Here is a 25765-nt window from a genome sequence, read left to right on the forward strand (position 1 = left end):
CAATTCTTATTTTCTTAATTTCAACTTTGGAAAAACAAAGTCAACTTCACGAAGAGAATGGACAAGGTTTATATGTGGTGCTGAGCCAAATGATTGAACTCCAATATTCAACTTGTTTTTGTATATATCCAAATTTTCAACATCTAACTGATTTAAAAAGTCAGCTTTTATTTCACTCACATCATTAAATAGTTCCTCAACTCTATTACAAAATAATTTGTAATGCAAAACCATCCAAAGTGCAATAATTGACACACCTTGTAATTTAAAATCCGGCTGAGATATTAGTGGAAACTCAGAGGACCACACTAAAACATCATGAACAGGTTCATACATTACAATATAAAACTCATTTGGACATATAATAATGTGTGGTATGAATCTTGCAGAACCTGGATTTGTTATCTGGTATGCTAAGGAAAACACAACTGTTTCTGCAGTGGCTTTATCCTGAACCTTATTTAAACAAGATTCTTTAATGCAATCACTTAAGCTGTTGTCATTATCCTCTTCATTTTTATCTGAAATTGACGAATATGAATAAATGTGAGTACTACAATGATTATAATGCACAAAATTAGTTGACTCAATTGTATTTTTTGGTTATAAATCAGTAATGCAAGCATGAAAAGCCTGAGAAATATAATTCTATCTTATGATAATCTAAATTGACAACAATTTATTTCATCTTATTCATAGATAAATTACAAAAATTTAAAAATAGTTGATGAACCTATAAATCACTTTAAAGATAGTTTAGTAGAAAATGAAAATGAAAAGCCTTCTATATATTTTTTTGAGAGCATACTGTTAACATTGATCCAATTATAAAAAAAGTCTTAAATAAAAAAATCACAATGCATAGGTTTTATGATATGCATCAGTATTTCATGTGTATTTTAGTCTAGGTGCTATCTAATTTTAACTATTGATATGACCTACCAAGACTACTGACAGTCACATAACCAGATATAAACATGATATTGACATGACTAAAGATATAAATAGATAGTACAAACTTGCAATAGGATTTTTCTAAGTCTGTTTTATTTCATATTATAGGTTTAGGCCAAGTTTGGTTTTATTTGGCAAAGTAGTTTCAGAGAAGAATATTTTTGTAAACAATGACAGACAATGAACACAAATTGATGAGAAAAGCTCACTTGGTCCTTTTGAGCAAGGTGAGCTAATAATGAGGTTTGTGAAATCAAATGGTTTACCCTTTTTTCACTTTCAATTTTGACATTCTTTACCTTTTAAGTGTGATCTTAAGTTTTAAAAAACTTTTACCTGAGGTTTTCATTTTTTTATTACGGGAGGGTCCATCATCATTTAAAGCCAAATATACACTGGCAGTTGATTCTGGCTCGTGATTGGCAGATGTCATCATAATGTCTACAAATCCATGCCATACATCTACATTTCCTATAATAATAAAGTCATTTAAAATTCAACAAGTTTTTTTTAAGAGTCAAGATAGAACAAGCATTCTGTGCATGGCAATGCATTGTCCTCTACTGGTTAAATCAAAGAGCTGAAAGCTCTGAGGAAAAATGACGCCAATGTCTCTAATATTGGGATATTTTTTATGCAAGTCTTGATTTTCACATACCGTAATTAATTTAACAATGCAACATGTCTTGTAAGCATATAATTGATATTCGTATATATGTGTGTGTGTGAAGTGACTGTTTTTTTAAGACAAATGAATAGGTCAAGACTACCTGAATTGTACAAATAAATACCGTAGAAAGGCTTGTATATTTCTCACTGGTACATAGTCCCTTCTCTCAGAAAATTATAATTAATTTTAAATAATCTTGTTGTTACTGTTATCAAAGGTCTAATGAAACTCAGGTAATTTAAAAAAAATATAGTCAAACCGGCACCTGGTTAAATCGACACCCTATATAGTCAATTTGTCACCCATGTTAAATATATATTTTAAACAGTATTTTAAGCAAAAAGAGTAAAAATAAGAAAGGGGTTGCCAGATTTGTTTTTAGTATTTAAGCAAAAAGAGTTAAGTACCTAAGGAAAGGATTGTCTGAAAATATTTACTTTCACATTTTTGGGGGTTCATGTACATTTTGTATATGTTTATTTTTCTCCACTAAATGTGTATGTTCCAGACCGTATGAGTATTTGGACTGTACGCGTGCGGTCTGGACCGTATGGGTACTTTTTCAAAATAATCTGATTAATATCATTAAGAAGTTGCTTAAGTTTATGAGTTACAAATGCATGTAAAGTTCATTTACAGCTCAACATAACTAAACTCTCAAATTAATATGTAAAAGTTCCAATAGTAATTGGAATAAAAACGTAATTTTTTAACTAATACAAAAATTCACGCTTATTAAATCTGTTCATCATGTTAATATCTTGTATTTAGCTTGTCGATTAGTAATACATTAATTGAATTATGATCATAGAAATTCACATTATCGGAAGTTAACATGATGTGGAACTACAATTTTAGAATATTAGAAACTTTATAAAATAATGCAAATGCAAAGGAACATGAATGAACTGCAAACATGTAAATGTAAATAATTTATCATTAATTGTGGTAGTAAGAGTCACCATGGGAGAGAGTACCAAAATAGGATTCAGATATTCAATTAAACAAATATTTAAATTCAATTGTTCAATTATTCATTTGATCCATCTAAAAGTAATTGTAATGATAAAAATTTATAAAAACTAAAAATAAAGATTGTTATAAATGGTTAGCTCGTACTGGACCATACATGTTTACTCATACGGTCCGACCATACGAGTATTGTCAGACTGTACGAGTATACGTATACCGTCCGGAACGTACAGTCCAAATACTCATGGTCTGGAACATGTATTTTTAATTATATATATGAGGTATATTTAGGAATTAAAGGTATTGAATATTCATTTTTTATGCATTTTTTAACCAGTTGAGCATTTTACAGGATTGTTGGTTTGATGTAGTTTAAACTGTCCTGAAAAAAACACCTAAAATTAGCTACCATTTGGCATGAAAGTTAGATTTATTGAAAGGGACTAATAGTTTTCCATTTTATTGTTCTAATGGTTTCATTGTTAAGTAACAGCTTGGGTAAGGGCTTCGTTTTTTACCTTTATACACAACAACTAATTAACTATGTACTTTGTAAAAGTTATAAGTTGATTGAATAGAAAATATTATAACAAATATTATTGTAATTGTAAGTTTGTAATAAGTTTATTGCAAATCAGCATATAATATAATGCTATAGCATCAACAACATATATAATATAGTAAGCGACATAATATAAATGAAAACAGAAAGCAAAATAATAACACAAAAAAAAAAAAAAAAACCCAAAAAAAACAACACCACATATTAAACAGATAGTACCATATATAATCTACTTTATCAGTTGTGACCGTAGTTTCCAGTTTTCATTTAACAAACAACAAAGTTTTAATACCAAAGTCCTTGAACTTGTTTGAATAAGTGATAAACATTTTGACATATTAGGCCAAGAACAATAATATTTAGGCAAAAATCTTAAACGCAGATGTCTATAGGCTGGACAAATCATTACAAAATGATATTCATTTTCAATAGCTTTCATATTGCAACATTAATTGACAAAGTCTTTCATTACGAGGCACATTATTATATCGTCCAGTTTCAATGTTGAGTTTAAGTGAACCACATCTAAGTTGTGATAAGAGTTTAACATTGACATCAAGAAGTAAATATTTTTCTAAACAAAAGTCAATTTTGAACATTTTCAAAATATCCAATTTTTCACAATCGAACATACTAGAACGCCAGTTTTGTATAAACTGATCATAGAGGCGTAGTTTCAAAACATCATATGAAAAAAATACATTTTCTTGGTTATACCATAAAAAATTATAACCAAGATCATTTAACAAGGTACGAACATTTGACGCCCAGTTTGTTTTACCATTCTCAGCATCATTAACCAACATTTTATATACATCAAATACAATAGGAGGTTTCTTGGTAACAATTTTCAACCAATATTTAAGTATTCTTTGTTTTCTAATAATATACATTGGGAAATGTCCAAGTTCACCGATAACAGCACAAATAGGTGAATTTTTACCAACTTTAAGTACAAATCTACAAAATTTATTATGAACCTGTTCAATGTCCTTGGCATGATGAAACCCCCATATCTCAGAACCGTAGCTTAAGATCGATCCAACAAGACTATCGAACATTTCACATTTCTGTTGAGTTGATATGTACAGCATCTTAAATGAATTAAAGAGTGACGCAAGAGCTTTATTAGCTTGCTGGGATAGTCTCTTTTGGGTTTGCTGAAATTTTCCGTTATAGTGAAATAAATTCCCTAGGTAAACAAAAGAGTTCACAACTTTGAGCTCGTGCTTGTCATAATACCAACTGTGATTGACTTGTTGCCATCCATTACGAAATACAATTATTTCAGTTTTATCTTTGTTCACTTCAATGTTCCATTTTAAACAATATTTTAGAAGTTTATCAAGAAGTAGCTGCAGTGCCTCTGGTGTTTTACCGAATAAAACTGTATCGTCAGCAAAAAGTAGCAGATGAATCAAAATACCATTCACACAAACGAAGTCGTCGTTGTTACTTGTTTCAAGCTCCTCAGCAATGTCATTGATGAAAAATATAAAAAGAAGAGGTGATAAGGGCTCCCAAATTGACTTCAAATAGGTGCCGATTTGACTATATGCCGATTTAACCAGGTGCCGATTTGAGTTGAACATTTCAAATCCTCTGCGATCGTTTGCGGTATTTTCTTGAGAAACCCTGTTTTCGATCATCAAACAGAAGTAGAAACTGTTTAAAGTGATTCTAGAACGCTTCATGATCGTTGAAATAAGTTTAATTCACTTAAAAAACAATTTTGAAACTTTGCGATGTTTTGAAAGGAAGTTTAAAACGCACGTGTAAAAGAAGAAATTAACCGGTGAAAGTCGAAATCCGTACATGACAGATATCACGATAATACGATTTTGAAAATAAAAAAGTTCCATCCTTTTGTAAAACAGTCTTTAATATACCTATCACATTAATGTATGAAGGGTCTAAGCTTATACAAACCAGTTTTAAGTCGGTATGAAACATCAAAACGGAATGAACAATAACCGATTACGTTTTGTAGTTTACAAATTCTAAATGTATTGAACAGAAAGGAGAAACTTGTAATGAAAGGTTTAGTTTTTATATTTATCACTTTTAATTTGATATTAAATAGAAATACCTTATTAATATGGACGAGTTAAAATAATAAGTTTGAAAAATCATGAGAGCGCCCTCTATAATAGCAATAACAAAGATGGCGGAATGTAAACAAACAACCTCTCCGCGAATATTGAACTTGTTCTCTTATTTCTTGCTAATTGTACTATTTAGTGCGCATCCCCACTGGAAGGACCAATTGTTGAGAATAAAAGCGCGGATTATACAAGACTTCCTATGGACAGGTCAACATTTTTGTTGTACTAAATAAAATAAAGTATGTAAACTGGTTCCCGTCCGACTAACACACTTTGTTCGAGTGTAGCGGAACACAAGCAGATACCAGTTAGTTTGTAAAATAAATATGAAACCAAGTGCAGTAGGCGGAGGCAATAATCGACTTCCTGTTGTTCTGGTCAATAGGAATGGAAGAATGCCGCTGGCGCGTCATTTTCCAAAAATCATTGTAATGGAACAAAAAACTAATGTGATCTATAACTTGTCATGGTGTAAACTACATAAAATAACAAACAAATTTACAACTAAATTCTTCAAACAAATTACTAAAGAAAAGGAAAAAATCCAAAATGTCATTTATCTTTACAATGACTTTTACAAATCTTTTTAAAAATGAATTATTTCCCTTTGAACATAAATCTTGTATTCCATCAAAATTTTAATCTAGGGAAGGTTTAAAAAAGGAGTTATTTCCCTTTGAACATTAATCTAGTATTTCATAAAGATTTCATCAAACATTTAATTCTAGGAAAGGGATTTTAATGAACATGGAGAAAAGTTAAAATTTGTGAAAATTGAACCTGACCTGTAACTTGTCATGATAGTACAATACACCAAATATTTAATTAATATCTTCAAGCATGAAAAAGTCTGAAAAAAATGATTTGCCAGACTGACAGATGGATAGGACAACAGGCAAAATAATCAAAGCGCGAAAGCGCTGTAAAGGCAGTTAATTACAGGTTGTGTGTATTTCTAGTCCAGTTATATCATTATCTTCCATAAAACAGAGGTGGTTTGTAGAATTTAAGATTTAGAGTTCTTTTGTACCTAGTTCACCTATATCTAGTCTACTGTTTACAGTATATTTTCTGTGCCTCCCATGAAATGCATTTTTAGCCATGGCCTTGTCAGTTTGCTTTAAATTTATGAGTTTGACTGTCCCTTTGGTGTCTAACGTCCCTCTTCTTTAGACATATAAGAACTTTTCCTTTTCAATATAAATAGACTATTTTCAATAATTGATTGTATACATATATTCTATGACTCCCATAAAAAATAGTTCACAAAGATTGACTAGTCTCTGTACTGTGTGTATAGCAAGGACATCAAGTAACATAGTGGTAAATGTACATAGTAACATGTCAACTTTTTTGATGACCATACCTGTCAACTGTCAGTATTTGCAGAGTATTTCCCCCATCGAGCTCGAGGCTCCCAAATGGAAATTTTGTAAGAGCAATTTTGTCAACTATTTTAAAGAAAACAATTAATTCAACAATGGCTGAGCTTGTTAATGCACAAAGAAGCCAAAAACCACATTAGAATATATTTGAAGGGAATCCATGACAAATCGCCCCACTTTAAAAACAAGGGTGCACACACTGAAATGTCTCGCCTTCTTTACTAATCATTGATATTATGTTGATAGTCCTAATAATAAAGCGTTATTACAACTGTCACATAATCTTAACATAAACCAAGAAAACTAAACATTGACCTTTGAACCATGAAAATGAGGTCAAGGTCAGATAAACCATGCCAGGTAGGCATGTACAGCTTACAATTCTTCCATACAACAAATAAAATTGACTTATTGCTTATAGTTTAAGAAAAACAGACCAAAACACAAAAGCTTAACACTGAGCAATGAACCGTAAAAAATGAGATAAAGGTCAAATAAAACCTGTGCAACTGACATGTAGATCATGAAATATTTCCAGACACCAAATATAGTTGACCTATTGCATATAGTATTAGAAAAAAAGGCCAAAACTCAAAAACTTAACTTTGACCACTGAACCATGAAAATGAGGTCAAGGTCATATGACACCTGCCAGGTAGACCTGTACACCTTACAACCATTCCATACACAAAATATAGAAGACCTATTGCAAACAGTATAAGAAAAACAGACCAAGACACAAAACTTAACTATAACCGCTAAACCATGAAAATGAGGTCAAGGTCAGATGACACCTGCCAGTTGGACTAAACACCTTACAGTGCTTCCATACACCGAATGCACTAGACCTATTGCTTATAGTATCTCAGATATGGACTTTACCACCAAAACTTAACCTTGTTCGCTGATCCATGAAATGAGGTCGAGGTCAAGTGAAAACTGTCTGACGGGCAAGAGGACCTTGCAAGGTACGCACATACCAAATATAGTTATCCTATTACTTATAATAAGAGAGAATTTAACATTACAAAAAATTTTAACTTTTTTTTCAAGTAGTAACTGAACCATGAAAATGAGGTCAAGGACATTGGACATGTGACTGACAGAATCTTCGTAACATGAGGCAACCATATACAATTATGAAGCATCCAGCATCGCCGCCGCCGTATCACTATTCATATGTCGAGCTTTCTGCGACAAAAGTCGCAGGCTCGACAAAAAAACTGCCCCAACCTGGATTACCAAATCGCCCCACTTGTGAACTGTGTTAAATCCTGTTAATATTACTCCTGCCAACTGGTCCCACCTAATGGAAATGGGTGTAATCTAGATAAATATATTATTAACCAGGATGAATTTAGTATTAAATGCCAACTCGCCCCACTTATGGAAAAATATGTTATTCCATTGAATATAAGTTAAATTCCTTATATTGCATTTTGATACATTTAACTGGTTTCTTTTCAATTGTTATGCAAATAACTAAGCTTCAAAACTTACAGTTATTCTTCAACAATCAGTTTTTTTTTAGAATTGTAATTTCAGTATATATCAATAATAGTAATTAAATTAATTTTCGGTTTGTTTGTATTCTGTGTAGATTAGTTTTCATTAGAGTGGTGCGAGTTTTTATTTTTAATTGTATATATATTAATCTAAAAATTACCATTTTTTATAAGTAGGGCTAGTTGGCAGGAGTAATATTAAACATGATTTAACCAATTTCACATGTGGGGCGATTGGATAAATCAGTTTACGGCGGTTTTTTAAAAAGTGGGGCGATTAGCCAGTGGGGCAACTTGTTCTGCTTCCATTTGAAGGCCCCCTTGAAGGTTTTGTATGACTATATGGACCATCTTTCACGTAAAACCCCCATGTGCATTTTGAAAAGTTGGCAGATATGTTTCTAACTCCAGGCAAAATCTACCGGTATGAATGAAAAAGAAGTTTTCAATATGCTTGATAAAAATTATCATATACATTGTACCACATCTCCTTATTTTTATAAGCATTCCAATAACATGAACAATTGTAATTCAATTCTATATACCAAAGGAAAATGAACTGCACCACTTTCATTCACTAGTATGCATCTTTTGGCAAAATATAAGTTCTTAAATGACACAATATATATTTATTGATAAAAAAATAAAATTTAGTATACAACTCTTTAACAGGTATAAAAAAAAGCACAGCTTTGTCATAACTTGTGAAATCTGTGCTGAAAACATAGACATTGATGGTATTTGAGTAATTCCATATGTGAAGCTCAACATTAGCTTGTCAGTTGGTGGTGGACAGTTATAGTTCCTTTCTGCAGGCTAGGATGAATGACTTTTCAGGAAAACCAATTTCACAAATCAAAACTTTCCTCTAGATTTCTCCTACAATATTTATCCAGTTTAGTTCTTTTGTTTTAATTGGACACCGTCCTGATTTTTCATTTTGCAAACCATTCAGTCTCTTGCTTGCAAATGGTGCATGAAAATAGGATGGGTATGGCAGTAGACAAGTCTCTTTAAAGTGGGTTTGTGCCCTGAAAAAAAGTTTTATAACTTAAGTTTTTTTTAAACTTGTGCAACACACATACCTAAATAACTATAACATAGAAGAGAACATCATTCATGTCAATGTTTTGTTCCTGTTTACATTGTCATTGATATTTTTTCAGAAAGCTTGAGGCATAACTCATGAATTCCCGTCATTACATCCTAAATTAACATAATTACTACTAGAATAATTATCAGTATGATATACGTACACTATCATTGTACAGCCCAAGTCTTCAGTATATATAATTGTTGCATTCATTCACTCCTGTGTTCAGTCGTTCAAAAATATTAAAACATCAACAAATGAACTTTAATAAGGACAAGAAAACACTAGAAAAGATACGTACATACAATCCGTGTTTAAGTGTATTAATTTGAAAGAGAAATATATCTGGTTAAACGATGTATACAGGAGGAAAAATTGTAGATGTTGCATTACTATACTTTCTACCTAATAGTGTAACGGTTTATTTCTTCCTCTGTGATATTTTCTCCTGAGTATAATTTGACACGGTAAATTTTTTCCAGGCATGGTATTTCATAGGTAGAATTTTTCCAGAGGAGTGAAAATCTATCTGTGTTATGCGGATAGTATGTACCGGTATATCTTTGCCGTATCATATTTCACAGAACCTTGTGAAATATAGTTCCACTAACTAGTATGTAACTTACCCGCAATCAATATATACCTGACATTAATTATAAAATGTTTCACAAAGGTAAAACAAATTTGCATAATTTATCAAAGGGAGGTAATTATGAGCAATTTATATCTTAAAGATATTACAATGTAATATAATATATTCCTGAATCTTTTTCATAGTGAAATTTTTCCTTGAATCATATTTTTTATATATTCATTTATATAACAAGATGACTTACAACATGATTTTTTAATAAGACAGATAACATTTCACAGGTAAGTATACTATCCAGCTGTTAAAATTGCTTTTGTTCCAATATATTGTTATGCTATAATTTATCTGATTTCCATATAATCAACAACAACATCATTGTCTCCAGACTATTTAAATATTAAAAATATTATCATAATCAAATTCTTCCATTACTGTTAACAGTAGTAATGCAAGATCATGCAACTATATTTCTACCTTTACGTTTTAATTTATATTTGTACTGAGATCTGAAAACAACTCACTTTTACATGTATTTCACTTACCTTATTTAATCATGATATTATTTCACAATTACAAATTAATCTTTGAAATTATTTCTGGTTTTCTTTCTTATGTTTAATGATAATTTTCTTTTTAAACGAATGATATTTACTAGATTTTTTTCAGGATTTTTTTTCAATGATAATTGTGAAATAATTCCCATTATAATACATTTTTTTTTTACAAAATAGGTTTAATTCAAATACACTATTATTATTTCATAGTATTTGTAAAGGATACGTCGTTTTTTCTAAGTGAACTACCCAGATAGAATTTAACGGCAAAGGAAAAAATATCCCAGGGAAATATTTTCCTCCGGATAAAAAAATAACAACAACTACTGTGACATTTTTTCCTCCGGATCAAATTTCACCCGGATATAATTTTGCTTTACAATAGCACGTGGATATGTTTACATATTTAGACTTGACCCAGTATGACCCGTACCTTGTAGGTCACCGCCGTCGTTTAAACACTAGACTACAGTCGTGTAAGACAATAAAAAGCTTAAGCCTGTACTATTTGTGTGAAGTAAATGTGTTTGTTCTGTACATTTAAATTGTTTTACCTGATAGCAAGGACGTATATCTATCCGTTTCCTTATCAATTCACTTTGTCAAATTCTTCGAGCTTCTTCAAAACATACGTATTACTGCGCCCGGAAGTGAGAAAATTATGAGAAATCCTCGTAAAATAATGGTATTTTCAATTTTGTGGAATCCATTTTGTTATATTTATTATACAAAGATAAAAAAAAAGTAACGATTAATTATGAATTTGCATATCATTATACGGAACGTTTATGGACTATTTTTTTAGCTGTAAATCGGTCATTTTGGTGGGAAATCATGTACACATACACACGTAGATTGGCTGGTACCCGATTGTAATGTTACACATCACATATATCAAATAGCTAATACCCGGAACGTAGTACCGGGAACCAGGATAATAGGTAGACAACATACATAACTAGAACCGAAATTGAAAACGCTTTACGGTTTCTCGTTCATAAACCGAATTCCGCTTTGAATTATAGAAGATTCAATATTAATCATGTTCAGTCGACTTTTCATTATAATATCAACGTCTGAACTAATTAAAGAATCTTTAGATGTCAGATAACACTCGAAATTGACCCGACCTCTTTCCACACGGAATACACATAATGATAGTTTGTAGTCAGGTTGACTGCTTATAATGCAAAATACACACTAATAACAAGTTCTATAAAACGAACAATACACACTGATCGTTTCTTTAGTCCCCAATGTAAATGAAAGAAACAAAAACCATATTATACCATAAAAAGAAGAGGAGAAATTCGAACATTTCCGGATCTATTTCTGGCCAAAAGACCCCCTGCAAAGATTGCGTATGAAAAGATGAACCTCATGACTTAAAAGTCAGGCCTTAAAGCACTGCCTTTAAAAACAGATACACATTTGTTTCCTTAAGTGCTTTCTATTGTTAGTTTTCATCAGAAATTCTCAAAGCTATTTCTAATTCACAAAGAGAGTTTTATGTTTAAAAAGGACCTAAAAAGAAAATAGTCAAATGGGCTTTGCTCATTGTTGAAGGCCGTACGGTTACCTATAGTTGTTAATATTGGGTCATTTTGGTCTTTTGTAGATAGTTGTCTCATTGGCAATAATACCACATCTTCTTTTTTTATAAATTCTTGTCAATTCAACATTGCCTGAGACATTTAGTGAGGTAATGTGATGTTTGGTCATTGAATATTTTTCTCTATCTGAATTCTTTGATTAGATATTCTATGTTTGGCAAAACATTCAGGAATTTTGATTTTCAATGCTCTGCAATTTTGTACTTTAATTGGCCTTTTTAACTTTTCTAATTCAAGCATCATGGATCTTTCTTTCTTAAAAGATATATGTGTCCAAGTACAAGTACAATATGTATAGCCTGGTAGGGAATGAGTTTATAGAGAACTAGATGACATGCTACTATTTACCTATTCCAGTGGCACCAAAAGAGATTTCTGTATCACAGCCACAATGGCATTTGTTATTTATTCTTTCTGTACAATTATTGCCTTTTTCTTTTATCCTTGAATCCACCACATATTGTTGTCCTGGAGAAAGCTTTCCCAACAAGTGTTCTGCTAATGCCATCACCAATACACTTTCTTTATTTTCTGTACTTTTCATCTTTTCCAAAGCATTCTGTATGTTTTTCTCATGGATTTCTAGAAGCAGAATTTAAAAAAAAATACAGCTGAATAAAGACATCAGTACATTATTATGGGATTGAATGACACAATGAAGTTTAACAATATGGTCAGGTTTAGTCTAATTAGAAATAGATCCTTTAAATGCTCCCTTTTTGATGTGTCAAGCAAATGTGCAATTGATGATGGACATGTCAGAATGACAGAAACTTTAAGGATCTAATTGTATTTACTAGAAGATTGGCTCTGGTCAAACATGAACAAAAGATTCAACAAGAGTTTTAAAAGTTGTTGGTGTGTATACAAAATTTGAACTTTAATATGAAAAAAAACATAAATATATATACATGTATATGAGCAAAGCATCACTTAATTGTATTTAGAGTTCTCAAACCTTCTCTAAGATATACAATTGCTTTTTATTCAAGATTAGCTTTAACAACAGATGATTATATATGCAAGATAAATACAATGTAGATATATATATATATATATATATAAAACTATTGACACCTTGTGTTTGTGGCATAGCATCTTGGCCACAAGTTTATTCGGTTTTCTGTTTAGTATTAAATTTATATTAAGATCCATTTTGTTACATCTTGTGATCAATTTTATTTGGCAATTGCCAATGGCAGTCGGCAGGGTTTAAGAACATCAGTTGTTCGACCTGTTAGTCAAATGCGTTTTGTTTAAATATACTTTTTCACTTTTTTGGTCTTTTGGAAAATGTTGTTTGTGCTGTTTTTAGACCCTTCTTATACAACGAAATTTGTTTTACATGCACACGTATAAAAATTGCGGTTTTTATCCAACGCAATCATGGGTTTGAACGTAGTTTTCAATTTAGACTTGATATATATATATACAATGACTGAAAAGAAAAGATATGGGGTATCCACCCATGCAACAAAATCTTTTCACACACAGCAAATACTTCTGATGAACCAACTTTGTTGCAATTGATGCATTATTCACCCCTATACAATGTCCTTTTGATAAATAAAACCCTGGTATTGTTGAACAATGACATTTTCATATTCTAGCATGGAAATATTAATACATGTATTAATTTTTCCATGCTAGAATACGATTTTTTAAATTCTGGCATTTGCGCAGAAATCTACTTCCTTTTCCAGTCTTGTTTGCTTGAGACTTTGAATAAAATACATAGTTATCTGTCTAGTTCTATACACCTTATCGCTATATAGTCCAATCTGGGAAAAACAATCCTTTATACAACTTCCTGTTTTGGTAAGGCCGCCAAAATAGAGGTCATCAGTAGTGAGCTGAGGGAGAAAAACTTTAGAGAGCGATCGTTAAGAAACTTTGATATAGAGTATGATCCCCTTTTTCATGTTTTTCAAAATTAAAATTGAAATAAAAAATACTTTGTTTGAAGTATTTACATTTAGTTTAAACATGTCTCATTAATCAAAGAGCTGATAGCTCTGAGGTGGAAGAAGGTGAATAAAAGGTAACTTGAATTACCATAAAAGCAGCCCCACTTACCCAGGCTGCTTTGTTCCATTATCGTTAAAATGTATTTTTTTTCTTCAAACAAGAAAAGGTCATAAGTACATGGATTTCCCATCCGTACAATAATTTTCTATGTTCAGTTGACTATGAAAATTAGGTAAAATCTTTAATTTGGCAGTAAAATTAAGAAGATCATATCAAGAGGAACACATGTGTACTAAGTTTCAAGTTGATTGGATTTCAACTTCATCAAAAACTACCTCGACCATAGACTTTATAACCAGAAGCAGGACGGACGGACAGACTAGAAAACATATTGCCCATAAATGGAGCATAAAAATAGTAAGACTTGTTACATACCGCGCAACTTTTGAAAGTTCCCATATGGGTTTTTGCTGCACAACAACAATTTTAAAGGTTACAATTTTTAGCGACGTATTTTGCAAGATCATGATTGTCTAGAAAAAGTGTCATATTTGTATGATGAACTTACATGCCTTTTCCTTAAGTCTGTTTGCATGATTCTAGTTATATATTAAATCGGTAGAAAAAATATACATGAAGCTAGCAGACCAGGGTTTATTTTCCAGATTAAGAATATTAGATGCTTGTTGAAATTTCCAATTTTGAATTATGCACAAAGACGGACCTTTAACAGGTTGGGAACAACACTCCAAATGAGGGTAACCTAACTGGAAGATCATCACAACCCACTGTAAAAAATGAGCACAAAAAAAGTCATTTATATTCATATTATTTGATGAAACTTTTCCCCAAGAACTATGCATCTATTAAGTACTGAATGGTCAAAACATCATGTTTTTTTATCGACATAAATTTTGTCGTAAATGTAACCAAATGATGTAGAAATTGTGTTTTTTCTTCAAATTTCCATCAAATTGGAATGTTTATAGTTCCCTTATTGCCTCTCTATTTGAATAAAATAAAATAATAAGAAGAATCTGTTTCTTGTTTTGTTTTGTTTTGTTTTTGACAAATGATTGTTCACTGCTTGCAAATGAATCGTTATATCTATATATCTTATCTGTATATGTTTTTGTTCATGTCTCCATCTCCTTATCATTTGTAAATGTATAGACAAATAAGAAAGAAATAAGCTCCACATGTATATTTGCAACATCGTAAATTAATTAAAAAAAATAACATACACTAACACTAGTACTGCATGGTTTTAATATATACTAAGGCCACACCAATTTGATTCCTTGTTCGACGGACCTGCCCGCACCTATTTTTTTCAAAACAGATTTTTTTAATTTTTATTATATTCCCGCTTCCCGCATCCGGAAATGAAAACATGTCCATTTCCCGCACCGGTTTTTTGTAAATATTATAAAAAGATCGCAACATTTGTTTTTAAAATCACAGTCTTGCCTTTATATTACGATTTTAAACCTATCAACATTCCACAACACTGTAAATATCTGCGAGAATATTTGTTTCAGCATGAAACCAATTTATTCCAAGCGGGAGTGCTCCGATATAAATACATTATAGCGGAAATACCAGTACAGAACAAAACGTTGGTTTCTTTCCCCCTTCACTTATATTCCCTACAAAAAAAATGTTCGTTGTTAAAATAAAGTACAAAGAACTTCTGAAGGATTTGCCTTTAACTGTAATTATAATGTATGGCGACGGTCATACACGCTGCAGGTTTGTGCACCTGTCCTGTTGATTCAGGGACCTGTCCTTCAGCAGTTATCATTTGTTGATGTGGTTCATTGGTATTTTCCCGTTTGGAAATATAAATTAGTTTGTTGGTTTTCCTGTTCGAATTGTGTACAATAATAAGTTGTGGTCCCTTATAGCTTGCTGGTTGGTCTTGATCAAAGCTCTGTGTAAAAGGCTGTACTTTGACCTATGTTTGTTATTATCAGGTTGGGACCAACCCTCCCTCATACAACTTGGCCTTGAAGGGGTCATTTTACCAGGTTTACTGTTGTAGAAAAGAAAATAGAAATACTAAAGATTTGTATAGTGCTACTATACAAAACCTTTGACAACTTAGAATTTTTTACTCAAAAAGAGGAGAAATACATTATATTTTAAACAACTTTTCTAAAAGAGGGATGGGTCCACTTGTATTGAATAATATTAAACTGTTAAAGTAAATGTGTTAACATGGTTAAAGTCCAGGAATATTACAAAATTCTTGGACATTTTTTGACCATTTAATGCCAAATATTATAGTTCTTTGAGAAAATACAAGCCCTTTTGTACTTAAAGTGTTTTTACAAAAAAAATATATTATAACTTATATTGACCCCTCATAAAAGGGATATTCATAACCTCATAAAATGGATATTCATAAGTTAATAATCATAACATTAAGGGGTTGTTCTGAACCTGATTATGACTTGGATGGAGAATTGTCTCATTTTCAGTCACACATACATAGACCAGATTTAATTAATCAATTAGTTCTTGTTGAACAGGGTAAAAATACTTCATAAATTAAAGAAATTAAGGGTCAAGTGATCAATGAAGTTTTAATATAGTCAAAACCTACTATTTTATGTTAACAAAAAAAAATATAATCGCTCGCCTTTACTTTTTAAGCTTCGCCTCAAAAATTTTCAAATTAAATATTTTTTTATTACAATTTTCAACTCGCTCGCCCCAATTTTTGGAGTCCAAAAATCCGTAGAACAAGAAATTAAATTGTTGTGGCCTAACATTTACAAATTTAAATTTCAAGATTTTACTAGGAATTAATCTATCTACTAGACCTTTTATTAGTCTAGTTGCTCACATTGTATGTCGACTACTAATCAGTAATAAACAAATTTATCATATAAACTTCAATTTAATCCTTGAAAAAAGGTCTAGATTGCTAAAATAATTTATAAATTTTAATTTTTTTATTTGTCCAAAATCATTTAAATTCATTTAATCAACATCCTTTTATGATTATTTGATTAAAATAGTAATCTATTATAGTCTTTTTACAATTTACATTTTTAAAAGCAAAATAACTGATAACAGGATAAAACAAAGGGAAGTAACAAAAAAGTATTTCAATATTCCCAATACACATCGTTTTGATAACACAACGGCAGTAAGCCGGAGGTAAACATCGTTGATTACCAGTATGTTTGACACCCAAGCTGTCAAGTGAAGCCATATAATTATACATCTTCTTTGATGTTCAGGTAAAATTTAACACAGGTGTCAATTACACCCGTACAGTAGTGAGAAATGATCAAATATGGCGTCTGAAAATTTTCATTCATGAAATATTTCATACACGGGAGTTTTTTCTCCTAAACTGGAGGACGGGAGGAGACCCCTGAAAACGGGAGTTTGTACTCCCGTCGGGAGGTTCACATGTATGTTACGAATGGCATCTAATTCACATGACAAAGGAAAACCATGAATAAAGACAACACTTTATATATCCTTTTTATTTATATAAAAACAAAATCTTCTTGTCACAAGATTGCAAATTCGTAACTTCAAGGGCGAACTTGTAAACAGGGCGAGTTGTCCCGATACCAAATTCACGCATGCGTAATACGAATATCTACAGTTAAAACATCCTGTTACAAGTAAACAAATAACGTTCATGTGGATGAGATGAAATCTAATAATTTACATAAATAAAAGGGTCATATTTACGATAGTGATTGTTTTACAATCATAATTTACAAATAAAATGATTCAGATGCCTAATCATGTGTAAAAATCTGTGTCAGGAATCTTAAGTTGTTTTGAAATTGTAATACACGAAATGAATGCGGCACACGGAGACTCAATGCCAAGGGTCAGCCCCGTAAGTCTTCAGAAGACTTGACGTCTTCTTCCACTAAAAAGTGTCATGCATGGTGAATTGTTTAAACAGGGTCCCAGACAGCTTTAACTGGATGAAAAAGTTGTGTAATTTTAGAACTTATACGGAATGGAATAAATAGTAATTAAAATTGGAACTCAATACCAATATTCATTTTAATAATTGTTTGATATGAAAAAACATTACCTGATGAAAGCATTTCTTTGTAGCCAAAAATAAATGTTTGATGCCCGACAGTAAATAAACTTCCTACCCTCATACATGTGTAACGGGAGTGGAAGTTTCCACTGGCTTCGTTTTCCCGTTGTCTACCCAAGTTCTGGGATATTGGACAAAGTACGTAAAACCACGGTGAATATAAACAAGATGTTTATTTGAAGACATACATTATGGATGAACATACAATTACATACGGTGGTGGCTAGTCTACTTGTATAAATAAAGTTTCCATCGCAAGCCAAAGTATGAGCGTCTGCTCATTTTAAATCCTTAGTGTAGACTGCCCTGAACCCGATGAATGACGTCATACTTATAGTTCCTAGGGACAACGAGCCCGGCTGGGCACGTGCCAGAACAGGAAGTCATGACAAGGATAATTGCATGGCCGGTCTCGGAAGAAAGAGTTACGGAACTATAAGTAATTCTAAAGTAAACCAATTTCCCCAAATATATAGAATAAACAAGTAAACAAAGTGACCACCATTACACATGCATGTTAATAACACTTATTATATACTTAGTAGTTAATACAGATACATTGTATGTGTAATACAATCAACGGCAAGGGTGCTGTATCAGCCACCTGTGATTACATCGATATCAGCACGGTTGGCTTGCAAAAGCTTTATCACACCTTTAATCTGTATGACGTCACATCATCGATTGCAATCACTGTTGCAAAGTCTCTATCAAATCCCTAATCAGCCGGACAGCAAATCTCATAATGGCGTCGATTTTATTATTCTGGTCACGTGATTTTTTTTTTCAAAAAATGGCATTTTTTAGCAACGGCAATGACGCCACGAAATCGACGGCGTAAAGCTACTTTGTGTATTTATCATGCTTAACCAAATACATAATTAAAAACGGCAGGTTTCAAACTTTAACTTCATTATACATTTAAGAATGAAACAATAGAATTTCCTTGATTATTTGACTCGGAAAGATGAAAAAACGAGCCGCGGCCGTGACACTTCTCAGTAAATAAAATTTAATGTAAATTGAAATGACACACGGAATGGTAACGTATTTTCCTTTATAGGGATGATACCTCCCGATATTATGAACATGAAATGCCTTTTTATACAAAAACTCGCCAGGTAAAACGGCATTGTGTCAATTCAACAGTCCCAAAACTGGCGACCGGCCAAAGGGAGATAACTCGAATGAAAAGTCGTTGAAGGGACGGCTGATCAGAAACGAGAGAAATTAACCATTTCGCTCAATTTAAGTATGTGAAAGAGTGATTCTGGGGTAAAATATTCAATAATTTATCAGTGTGCGATAGCAAAATGTGTAAATATGAAAAATACCTTGGATATTACAATTAATCATTGGAATGAGGGCACCTGTCAGGTATCAGGACCCAAATAGTGAGAGAAAGTATAATAGAATTTATGTTTGCTTTGGTAAATCATTCACTATGTAATTACATAATGCATACAAATATCTGATAATCATCTAGAAATGGGGGGAAATTGCAAAAAATATCACATTATTCAGTTTAAAAAATAAATTACTACAGTACAGCTTCAGAAGAAATGTAAAAAAAGTTTTCTATATGGTTATTTTTTTTATATAAAGTGAGGGGTTATGGACCAGTAAATTATTAGAAAAAAATACTTACCCAAAGCTTTGGTGTTAAAATTCCATCATTAAAGAGGGGAATGTTTCAGCATATTCCCTGATTGCATGTGTGTAACCTCTATCTCTATTTTGTCATATATACTTTGATATGAAAATAATTATTTTATGCCATACTTTTTAGAAGAATCATAAATTATAATTATTCTTGAATACACATAAATTCTTCATTTTGATTCAGCATTCAGTCAGATGCAGAAACATATTTGTTTCTTAGTAGATCTACATGGAAATATATTCTATAAAGATTTTGAGTATAAAATGTACAATTTTACTGTTATATATAATTATATTCTTTTCTAGAGTAATGTTTTTAGACAATTTCTGTTAAGTTATGACCCAATGTCAGTTATATCTGTGAACTTAATAAATGTTTATTTCCATTCTAAATATGTTTATCTATGCAAGTAATTATTTATGTGAGGCCTATTAATGATGAACACTGAAATGTAACAACTTCTAGTCACTGGCATAGGATAAAATACCTTTGACAATTTTGATGAAAAATTGAATTTATCAAAGTTCTCCATAAGAAGGCTTTACCAAAAAAGTCAGTTCTACTGTATATGTTTGAAAGTAGCAATATTACAAAGTAATAAAAATTGAAAAAAATAATAAATGATAATAACAAAATCAGGGCTTTATTTCATTTTCTATTGAGAGACTGATTAAAAAAGTAAAATATATTCCTGAACAAATTAATGTCATAAAAATATTGCATTTCATACTGAACTTTGTTCTCTACAGTGTTTTTTTTTTTCATTTTAACTATATATTTAGATTTGGCCTGATAGTGACACTGTCATGTGTTTTGTTGTGTGCTGTCTCATTTTAGAAAAGGGGTTATATTGTAAAATATAAATTCTTAAAGTAGTATTTTTTTTTAAAATCTTTTGGAACTTAATAGGGCTTGGGAGATATAATATAAATCTAAGCATAGAATATGGATACCCATACAGTCCTCTTGAGTCATGTCTGTTTAACATTTAAGATAAAGTAAATTTTATATTTTTCTAGAATAAAGTAAAACTGAAAATAGCTTTCTCACTAATTACATGTATATGTAATTTACTGGGATAATAATGCATGTTCTTAAATTGATATCTGCGAGAGCATTATTGGAATTCATCCGATTATGAGTTTTATCCACAAAAGAAAACTGTTCTTTTTTCAAAAACTGTGTACGTTAGATAACAATTATCTTTCAAAAAGAATATTTTGGTTCGTCTATTTTCATTCCTCATAGACCCTCACCGCCGTCACTATGGATACATCCCGGATATCATTGACATTCTAAGAACATATGGACTTATTCAGTATCTTACTGAATATATTGATACTGGTAGTTTCCCATCAGTCAGTCAACTGGTTAAACCGTATTGCGTTAGATGACAATTTTGTGCCTTTTAGAAATATCCATAAAACAGTTTCTATGACAAACTTCTGGAAAAAAGCACAATCGTTTGCAGAAAATACGAAATTCATATTTTATTACAAAACTGTTAGCTGATATACCAAATTCATCAGGAGATAAGTGCATCGAATGCGAAAATGACTTTAGTGATGTATATGTACATGCATGCTGTTCCTGCATTTGCACTTTAGAGCTGCGCGAATTGTGGTGGGATATTATCATCGAGAATTTTCCGCTACAACTTTATTATGAGCTAAGTGAATATGACGATGAGGATATATATCAAATTTTGCTCGGAAGAATTCCATTAAATTTAAGTGTTGAATATTCTGCGTTTGAGAGACTATGTCACGCCCATGTGGTTCAGTGCTTAGCATTATATGGCCGTTGTGTCAGGCTATGCAATACATGATATGTCATCAATCGAGATTATAGAAGACCTTAATTCTGAGTGACCAAAGTGTATATATTTGTCTGTATATGAGAAAAACTGTTGTGTACCTATTTTGTTGTCTGATATTTAGTTAATTGTATGTATTCATTGTATCTCAATTATGAGGAAATAAAGACATGAATGAATGAATGAATGTTCTTAAATTGGAAAAAACCCAATCACAACATTCAACAGCTAGAGCCATGGGGTGTGAAAAATAATTATATAATGAATATGATTTTTTTAAATATAATTCATATATATATCATATAGTATTATATCAGGAACATATATATTGATATACTGTTCTCAAATAATATGTACATTGTACCACCAGAAACATAGATATATTACCATTTCTGGTAACATTATATATATACTGAAATATGTGTAATAATGAAGAATTAAAAAAAAATACCATGTTGACCCTCAATCATCAAATGCAGGTACATGCAGCTTAACAATTGTAAAAATGAATGAACTAGACTAAGTATTCATTATAAAAGAGAGTAATTTACCAATAGGTAAACTGGATGCAGATTGAACAATCATCTTTGGAACAATTATTGAATGACTGCTAGAACCTAGAAGATGAATAGGGAACAAGCACAAGCAATATCATATTATGAAGTGCAGATATTATCTTCATTCATTTGAAATTACATCTGAAAGCTACAAAATAAGGATCTGACTCTGTTCAAACTGTTTTCCTCTGTTATTTATCTATGATATATCTGATCTCAGAATGTTTACACTGAACATGCCATTTTTTCACTGATTTAGGACAAAACCTAACAAGTGTCACAATAATTTACACCTGGACTTCCCAAAAAAAATGCACTGATAAAGGGATGTTATTGGGAGGTTTGTGTACATTTTATTACATGTTAAATGTGCAGAATTCATAATATTTGTGTGATTTATAAGAAAGTAAAACAAATTTTGTACATTTTTTACATTTTTGTGTACAGGGGCATGAAAAAGGGAAATAAATTACACAAATAATTACAGATTTTGTTCATTTCAAAGGACATGTTGATTGTCTTTTCATTAGTGGCAAGTTTGTCGTATTTCGGAGCTGTTTTAGTCAAGAGCAGAGCAGTTTCAACAAAAAAAGAAGGGAGTCCCCGCAGGGCCTTACCAATTTGTGATGTGTACTGAAATTGTGCTCGTGTGTAAACAACGAAGGGTAACGACATGTGACTACCCAAGTTCTGTTCTCCATGCTCCAGTTTATCAATATAAACTTCTCATATTTATTTTTCCTAAGTAAAACGGGTTTGTGTCAATTCGTCCCGAGTTGAATATTTATCAATGACAGTCGATGTCCAAAAATGGCGGTTCCGAAGGCTGAAAATAAATGACTTGAATTTCCGATTCAACGATATAATTATTTGACTTCTCATATCTTTTAAATACTTGTTAAACTTCTCATATCATGCATACCGCTCGTGATACGTTTAGTTTCTTATAATTTAACAAAACCATGATTTTCTACCGGGTCGTTTTCCGCGGGGAATTATTTTTCTACGCAGCTACATCTGTCAACGACGTTCTCTTCAATTATCTCCACTTGATTCTCGAATAATAAATCCGGGTTTTTAACGGACAAATCAGGGATTTGCTGTCCAGCTGTAATCAGTATGACATCATATCAAACCTATAATGTGTATTACGTCATTTCAAACCTCCTTACCTGTACAACGTCATGTCACATAAAAAAACATGAACTTGAGGTATATGTACAAGTATATAATATGGCTTTTTCAATCTCACACACAGTATCTCCAAGTGGCAGATCCAGAATTTTCCTAAGGGGGGCCCACTGACTGACCTAAGAGGGGGCCCGCTCCAGTCATGCTTCAATGATTCCCTATATAATCAACCAAATTTTTCCCGCAAAAGGGGGGGGGCCCAGGCCCCCGCTGGATCCGCCTATGTCAACCCTCAACCAATATAATCCCTCAAGCAGAGTTCTTGGGATTATACTGGTGTCTCGGGTTGATACGGATGAGATATTGAAAAAGCCATATGATATTCTCTATTTAACAGCTGATAACTACCTTTTTCTTCAAAGAATTTGATCAGCGTTTTCAATGCTGTCATATATTCATCAGAACAAGTTGATTTTTTCTTATCAAATTTAGACTGCAAGAAGCTGTATCCTGATTCAAATAGCTGAGACATCAAAATTCCATACCACTGACTTTCATTTTGGTCTACTTTCATGACTTTCCTCTTTAGATCGCATGTTGCACCGGAAAACGGATGGTCTGCATGTCCATTACAGTTACTGCCAAACTTGAAAAATCTGAAGAGAGTGGATTTCGAAAGAAACTGTTGAAATGGGATTTTATTAATAGGGAAATTCTCTTTTTTGATGCTGCATGACGGATTCGATGTTTTATGAGCCATTTGTTTACATAATTCTTGCTTCACGAAGGGAATATAGGTAAGAGGGAAAGTAATCAACTTTATTTCGCTCCCGCTGGATTTTCTCTTTCCTGTATATATTCCTCCATTAGTTGGATAACACTTAGCATAATTTAACATAAGAGCATAAACGAGTTGTTTAAAGTCGGGTATACATAAATCAATACAACATAAGCTCTGTAAGATTTTAATAAAAACTTACTTGTCCTAGCCACTTTAATAAAAATGTGTTTGATCTTTACAAGTAACTTAGTTATTGTGCAATCAGTCACTGACATTGAATTAGATTTCATTTTTAAGCAAAGAAATATACTATTTTTTAGAGGGATAAATAAGATATTGATTCCCGAATGGTTCAAAATAACTAAAATGTCATGTCCCTAGATCTCTTGTTCAACATTCAAACTCTCAAATATTGTAAAAAAAGAATATTTTGATAAACAGCTTTTTGTGATATTACCTGATATTACCTGTGATATTACCTGAAAAACTCAAAACCTAATATATGTGGTAACTTGAACCCAACCTAAGTGTGGTATTCAACATGTGGGACAGACGGGACGAACGTATTTCAGAAGAAATCAAGAACATCTGTACCGCTTTCGTAGACCCAAAAAATTCAAAAGTTTAGTATATCAGCATTTAGATAAGCATACTCATAATCTGAAATATATAAAATTCCAACCGCTCGAAACCGTTCAAAAACAACCAGGAGAATCGCACAAGCAATTTGAAAAATCACGCGAAGTTCGCGAATGGTTTTGGACTGACTTCAAACAGCTTATCCTCTCGGTCTAAATGATAAAATATTAGGGCAGGGGAACATATCTAAAACTCATATCGATGTCATTAACATTGTTGATAAACGACTTAGAAATAATAGGTCTCATGGTAAACGCAAGAACCGCAATCAACGTATTAAACATCGTATAAATTATACACTTGCTGATCTGTTATCTATAATAAAGAATAATGGCAGACATAAAGTATTATGCAAACTGGGTCAGATACCTATAAGTAAATTATATGCTATTTTTCTGGAGTGTGATAAAATTTCGTTTTTTAGCCCATTTTATGAATACACCCGTATTATTACAGCCTTTTGTCATCACAGGCTTTTTCCTATTATTGATAAACCTGAAAATCATAAACGACATTTTCTCAAATTAAAATATATAAATAGAGGTATTGATTTTATTAATTTGTCTAGCATATTCAATGACTCTTCTGTCTATAGCTTAATACCTCCATATTTTGATAATATAGAACAACCCATTATTTCGTATTCTTATAAAAAAACGAGCAGAAATTTGATTTTCAATTATACGTCAATTACAACAGACGTCAATATAGAAAATAATGTTCCTTCCACTTGAGATTGCGAAACATCTAGTTTTAAATATGTTCCCTATGGTCATGTTATCACAGGAGACCTCAACATAGTCGATGACCGTGAAGTCATAACTTTTCTAAAGAAAGGACCGAAATACCGTCCTCCATCTACAATAGATTGGAAACAGTGTCGTCAGGTCATTAAAGACGCTCTGTCTGCCTATTGTAGAAATTGGTGCAAACGTGAAAAATCCGATACATTTTTTTTAGACAGTTATTTGAATAAAATTATGAATACTTTTGATATTCGAATATCTCATTAAGAAAACAGTTCTGAAATTAATAATAGGAACCATGATATACCCATTTCTAGAATAAAAAACAAACTCAAGGTACTCGCAGAGCGGTTTGTGTTCGTACCGGCAGAC

The 25765-nt window shown here is 31.8% G+C and overlaps 1 protein-coding gene across 1 annotated transcript; it reads right to left on the bottom strand.

Annotated features, from left to right (window-relative positions):
- LOC134712739 (uncharacterized) lies at positions 1-24010 on the bottom strand. The gene is made up of 4 exons (XM_063574578.1): positions 23636-24010; positions 12354-12587; positions 1291-1425; positions 1-521 (listed from the first exon to the last, which is right to left on the bottom strand). Exons 1-4 carry the CDS (start codon positions 23985-23987, stop codon positions 7-9), a joined length of 1236 nt encoding a protein of 411 aa, XP_063430648.1. The 5' UTR covers positions 23988-24010; the 3' UTR covers positions 1-6.
- Between the last annotated feature and the right edge of the window lie 1755 nt (positions 24011-25765).

This window comes from Mytilus trossulus, chromosome 3, assembly GCF_036588685.1.
Source record: "Mytilus trossulus isolate FHL-02 chromosome 3, PNRI_Mtr1.1.1.hap1, whole genome shotgun sequence".
Taxonomy (NCBI): Eukaryota; Metazoa; Mollusca; class Bivalvia; order Mytilida; family Mytilidae; genus Mytilus; species Mytilus trossulus.

Coding starts and splice junctions, on each gene's coding strand:
- LOC134712739 (XM_063574578.1), bottom strand. CDS start 23,987: ATGGCTCATAAAACATCGAATCCGTCATGCAGCATCAAAAAAGAGAAT. Junction 12,588..23,635: donor CAAATTCTTTGAAGAAAAAG/GTAGTTATCAGC, acceptor TTCTGCTTCTAG/AAATCCATGAGAAAAACATA. Junction 522..1,290: donor TAAAAAAATGAAAACCTCAG/GTAAAAGTTTTT, acceptor CGTCAATTTCAG/ATAAAAATGAAGAGGATAAT.